The sequence below is a fragment of the Artemia franciscana genome, chromosome 18 (genome assembly GCF_032884065.1).
Source record: "Artemia franciscana chromosome 18, ASM3288406v1, whole genome shotgun sequence".
NCBI lineage: Eukaryota > Metazoa > Arthropoda > Branchiopoda > Anostraca > Artemiidae > Artemia > Artemia franciscana.
In genome coordinates, this window is record NC_088880.1 from 24,027,619 (window position 1) to 24,034,086 (window position 6,468).

Here is a 6,468-nt window from a genome sequence, read left to right on the forward strand (position 1 = left end):
GTCTTTGCTTTTGTTTTTTCTTATGTTTTTTTCACCTAACTTATGTTTGATATTGTCTAAAACTAACGAATGAAAGATTGTGAATTTTGTACAGATACTGTAGTTATAACCTTAAGAAACCCGGGCCAATCATTTTTTTTTAAATAAATGAAAAAGAGAAGAAGTTCCATCAAAACAGCTTCATCCATTTGCGATGATGTGGCTCAATACACAAGGACCGAAGGCCCAAGCTACGTGAAGGCCGAAGGACAAAGCTCCTTACGATCTTGCCCAAGCAAAGCAGATTTCTAAATTGACCTTTTTAAAATTATATATTTTAGTTTTATTTTTATCTCCTCGTAATTGTTTACGTAACTTTTTTTGTCATGCAGCATTTAATATCCACCTTTGTCACTAAAGGACATAAACAATGATAATGAAACAAAAGGTGTCTACAAAAATACCTGCACTTTGAACAAGGCCATTTGAGCTTTGGACCTTTTGATTCCTCCTGAAATAGGTGATCTGACTCCACTGGTGGTAGTACACTCTGACAAATGCCTTAGAATAATATTTTTGAGTTCATAGTCCAGTGAGCTTTCTGTTATTTTGGAAAACAGAATTTTGGGAAAATCCTCGTTTGGCACATTCAGAGAAGTAGCAAGTTTCTAGAAATTAAGCAAAGTGATCACAACGTTGAAGAAATAGTATAGATCAAAGATTTTTTCTTGGGAATCATTAACAAAAAAAAACATATATATATATATATATATATTATATATATATATATATATATATATATATATATATATATATATATATATATATATATATTTAGATTTCTGAAGTTTCAAGGGTCCCTGGAGGATTCATAAAAATGTACCGCTTTCGTTACCACACTGAATATATCGAACGAATACTGCGCCAATCCTAAAAGAGGTATCCAACATTTCCTTATTTATAAAATGATAGCTAAATCCCATTTACTAAACTTTTATCAATGGAATATTTAGTAAAAGAACCAATATTCAATCACAGTTTTATCCCCGTTATAAACATTAACTTGCCGATTGTCCCTATGAGAACGGCTTAGCAAATGGTTCATGGCAGTAATCTCAGAAGCATGACAGACATGAATTTTAGGTATTACAGCAACTAAAGAACAGTAACAAGGAATATGTCTTTTTTTAATATGTTAGATTTATTATCTGTTATTTGTTATGTAATTTATTATATGTTATTTGTTATCTCTTAAGTTCTTTGCCATTTATGAGACAGAAAATTTACACAATTTTACTTGATTTGAAAAATTATACGCAGAAAAAGTTGTGTCAGAATAGACTGATAGATAGATAAGTATATTTCAAAAACACATGGGCCATATGCACACAAAAATATAAATAAATAACAAACAAGCAAGGAAATTAACAAAAGTACGAATTACAAACACGCACAAAAAACAGAATTCAACGCGAAAAGTACCTAATCTAACAACAAAAGAAATTAGTCATATAAAACCTTTTTTCTTATTAAGGATTTATCTATATACACTCCCACTCGAAATATTGTGGTTGGGTTACTATTTTGCAGAATACCCGGAAGCATCAAATTTATCCCATGCAAATAAATTTCTCGTCCAAGAGCCCCGGGCATTTCCAGAGAAAATGATCTAAGTCTTCATCATCACCTTTACAAAGGGGACAAACATACCGCCTATCAGGACCAACTATCATTTTATTTTTGTCGAAAGTTTTTTGCCTGTTCTGGATTGGATGACAATTCGCCCTAAGCTGAATCCAACGACGTAGAATCATAGCCGGTAAATTAAATTCTGAATAAACTTCCTCTCCAAAACTAGGTTTTGCCTGATTATAATGTTGTAGGGTTGTAGAATCTAAAACTAGCCCTTGCCAATGCTGAATTTCCTGACTCTCTAATATAAAGCGTACCTGGCTTTCTAAATGTGTTGGTACATCACTAGAACAAAAGCCATTATTCCATAAATAAGGCATTCCTACTTTTTCTAGTAATGGTTTAATTTGGGATGGCCGCGAGGTTTTTAAACCACATTTCAACATGTGTTCATATGCCGCTCTTACTAGTCTATCTTCATTACTCTTAGTTAACTTCAACCAGAATCTAAGCATTAAAATATAAAAATACTCCTTTTTTTAAATAGCAACTTCACTGTTTTCAGTATTCAGCCTTAATTTTTTATCTGCAAATATTCTTCTATGAGATTCAAAAGTATCTGTAGATCTTGCGGTTCATTAGCCACCAAAGCAATATCAGAGATAGTTTTTGAGTCTCTAGGCTAACTTTCGGAGCCCACCTATTCTCTAGAAAGTTAACAACATCATTAATAAAAATATTAAACAACTTAGATGAAAGGGTGCTGCCCTGTTTTACTCCCCGCTTAATATCAAAAACCTTCGAAAACCTATTACCAACTTGTATGATTCCACTCACACAAGTATACATGCTCACTATCAATCTAACAAATGAATGGGGAAGGCCAATAAGCATGGCATCATTCAATAGCTCTCTGTCGACACTATTAAAAGCCTTATGAAGATCCAGAAATCAAATGGTAACGAACTGTAGCAATTAGCGACCCGGCTCAATAGTAACCGAAACTCTAAAAAATGGAATTTTGATACCAATAGCTACATTAAAAGAATTGCATTTTAACGCTGATTTTAAATATATAAGTTTCATCAAGTTTAGTCTCACCCATCAAAGGTTACGAGCCTAAGAAAATTTGCCTCATTTTAGAAAATAGGGGGAAACACCCCCTAAAAGTCACAGAATCTTAACGAAAATCACACCATCAGATTCAGCGTATCAGAGAACTCTTTTGTAGAGAAGTTTCAATCTCCTATTTACAAAAATGTGGAATTTTGTATTTCAAACAGTTCGTGGTAACGAACTGTAGTAAGGAGCGACCCAGCTCAATAGTAAACGAAACTCTAAAAAATGGAATTTCGATGCTAAAAGGTATATCAAAAGAATCGAATTTTTATGCTGATTTTAAATATATAATTTTCATCAAATTTAGTCTTTGTCATCAAAAGTTACGAGCCAGAGAAAATTTGCCTTATTTTGGAAAATATAGGTAACATCCCCTAAAAGTTACAGGATCTTAACGAAAATCACACCATCGCATTCAGCGTATCAGTGAACCCTATAGAAAAAATTTCAAGGTCCAATCTACAAAAATGTGGAATTCCGTATTTTTTGCCAGAAGACAAATCACGGGTGAGTGTTTATTTATTTGTTTTTTTTTTGTTGTTTTTTTTTTTCCCCAGGGGTCATCGTATCGACCAAATGATCCTATTGTGTTGCGAGAGGGCTCATTCTAACGGAAATGAAAAGTTATAGTACCCTTTTTAAGTGACCAAAAAATTGGAGGGCACCTAGGCCCCCTCCCACGCTCATTTTCTTGCCAAAGTCAACGGATCATAGCCATTTTGTTCCGCATAATTGAAAACCATAATAACTATGTCTTTGGGGATGACTTACCCCCCACAGTCCCTGGGGGAGGGGCTGCAAGTTACAAACTTTGACCAATGTTTACATACAGCAATGGTTACTGGGAAGTGTATCGACGTTATCAGGGGGATTTTTTGGTTTGGGTGTGGGGTTCAGGGGAGGGAGCTATATGGGAGGATCTTTCCTTGGAGGAATATTTCATGGAGAAAAATTCAATAAAAGGGCGCAGGATTTTCCATCATTACTATTAAAAAAAAACAATGAAAATATAAACATGAAAAAGTTTCTTCAATTGAAAGTAAGCAGAAGCATTAAAACTTAAAACCAACAGAGATTATTACGCATATGAGGGTTTCTAAAAATACTTTAGCATAAAGAGCGAAGTATTTAGGAGGAGATAAATACTTCGCTCTTTATGCTAATTTTTTTTAGGTATTTCAACTATTTATTCTACGGCCTTTCTGATTCAAGGATCATTCTTAAAGAATTGGGACAAAACAAGATTTAGTGTGAAGAGCGAGGTATTAACGAGGGGACCAACCCCCTCATATATATAATCAAAAATATAAGAATATAAAAGTTTGTTACGTAAGTTAATTCTTAAGTTACGTATTTTTTTACTAATAAAAACGTTCGTTAAAAATTAAAAGATCTAGTTGCCTTTTTAAGTAACCGAAAAATTGGGGGGCAACTAGGCCTCTCTCTCCACCCCTTATTTCTCAAAACCGTCTGATCAAAACTGAGAGAAAGCCATTTGGCCAAAAAAAGAATTAATATGCAAATTTCATTTTAATAATTTATGTACGGAGAGCCAAAATCAGACATGCATTAGTCCAAAAACTTTCAGGAATTAAATAAAAAAAACAAGTTTTTTGAAATGAAAGTAAGGAGCGACATTAAAACTTAAAACGAACAGAAATCACTCCGTATGTGAAAGGGGCTTTTCCTCCTCGATACCCTGCTCCTTGCGCTAAAGTTTGATTCTTTCTCGCAACTCTACTTGTTAAAACAATAAAAAACTTTAGCGTAAAGAGCGGGGTGTCGAGGAGGAAAAGCCCCTTTCATATACGGAGTAATTTCTGTTCGTTTTAAGTTTAATGTCACTCCTTACTTTCATTTCAAAAAACTTGTTTGTTTTTTTATTTAATTTTGCCAGAAGGCCGATCAAGGATGCGTGTTTATTTGTTTGTTTGTTTTTGTTTTTTTTTCCAGGGGTGATCGTATGGACCCAGTGGTCCTAGAATGTTGCGAGAGGGCTCATTCTAACGGAAATAAAAAGTTCTAGTGCCCGTTTTAGGTGACCAAAAAATTGAAGGGCACCTAGGCCCCCTCCCACGCTAATAATTTTCCCAAAGTCAACGGATCAAAATTCTGATATAGCCATTTTATTCAGCGTAGTTAAAAAAAACTTATAATTATGTCTTTGGGGACGACTTACTCCCCAACAGTCCCCGTGAGAGGGACTACAAGTTACAAACATTGACCAGGGCTTACATATAGTAATGGTTATTGGGAAGTGTACAGACGTTTTCAGGGGGATGTTTTGGCTGGTGGGAGGGGTTGAGAAGAGGGGGATATGTTAGGGGAACTTTCCATCCAGGAATTTGTCATAGGGGAAGAAAATTTCCATGAAGGGAGCGCAGGATTTTCTAGCATTATTAAAAAAAAAACAATGAAAAAATAAACAATAAACAATTTTTAGACAATAGAAAATTTGCTTATTCAAATTTAACACTTTAAATTCATGTGACTTCTTTAGGCGAAAAAATATGTTCTGCAATAAATTGCTGTTTTCTGTGATTTTTAAGAATGACTGTCGGACCAAATACCAAGATGGACCAAATTCTGTAAAAACCAAAATTACAGGATAGCTATTCTATAGAAGATTTTTGAAAAATCATAAAATCTGTCGCTAGCCAGGTTACATTATTGTTTGGTGATTGGTTTCGTTCTATCATTGAAAATTTACGGAAAGTTGCCTAAATCCTTTTCGTTATTGCCCAATTCATCGAGTTATTGAAATTATTCATACTAATTTATTGTTGATTAAGTTCAACTTTTTTTTACTGATTTCATTTATTCATTCATAGAGATTCTTATTCGACTTAGGTTTCACTTAATACATAATTTTTTCGTTATTTTTTTCTGTATCTTAGTTTTTTCTAGTTTTTGGTGTTTGTTTTTGGATTTTCGGGCTTCGCTAGTTCGTTTTTTTTCGTCAATTAGAAAGCGCAAAAAAAGGAATAATTTTCATACAACTAAACTGCATAAGACAAATATATAAGGAAAATCGACCCCATTAGGTTTTACTTTATCCATGATTTTTCTCTGATTTTGGATTTTTGTATTATTGTTTACCTTTCTTTAAAAGTACTTTTTGGAATCGCTTTTTAAATCAATCAAAAGGAATTGATTTGATCTAGATTATTTAAAGTAACAGGAACTTGAACCTTAAAATTATTTTTTTTAAATCCATAAACCACTGACAATAATAGCTATTAAAAACATATAAAATACGCACCATAACATGAGTGAAGAACTTTTCATATTCCTTGTCATTTACAACCTTTGGCAGAAGTATTACGTCAAGCTCCATTGTTAGTTCTATTCAAAGTATTGCCAATAATTATGCTTCCACAAATCCCCTAGAAACAAGTAAACGATTACCCTGTTGCTAGGCGTAAATTTGGAAGCTTCGGTTAAAAATGCTGATATAAAGATCCTGCTAATATGATTAATAGCTAGCTCATTCATCAAAGCTTGTTTTTATATTATTCAATGTTTAGAAAAAATTGTGAAAAATACTCATAATTTACAATTTCTGTTATTTAACTTTGGCAAAGCGAAGAGTTAATTAACTTGAGAAAAAAAATGATCGGAGATATCGAAATCATTATAACAAAAATATAGAAAGTGAAATATCGAAATATAGTCCAATCAAATTATTCCCAACACATCCAGTTTAACGCGAAACATCTCATCGTAAAACTTATCTAA

General features: G+C 33.2%; 1 protein-coding gene across 2 annotated transcripts in view; it reads right to left on the reverse strand.

The window, feature by feature from the left end:
* The window catches only part of LOC136038785 (TBC1 domain family member 19-like), a 57,386-nt gene extending 50,918 nt beyond the window's left edge, over window positions 1–6,468 (reverse strand). For both annotated transcript variants that reach the window (XM_065722163.1, XM_065722162.1), the window contains exons 1-2: window positions 5,993–6,468; window positions 444–647 (exon numbers count right to left, since the gene is read on the reverse strand). In XM_065722163.1, coding sequence (XP_065578235.1) covers window positions 444–647; window positions 5,993–6,067 — 279 coding nt within the window. In that variant the 5' untranslated portion in view covers window positions 6,068–6,468. The remainder of the gene's footprint in view (window positions 1–443; window positions 648–5,992) is intronic.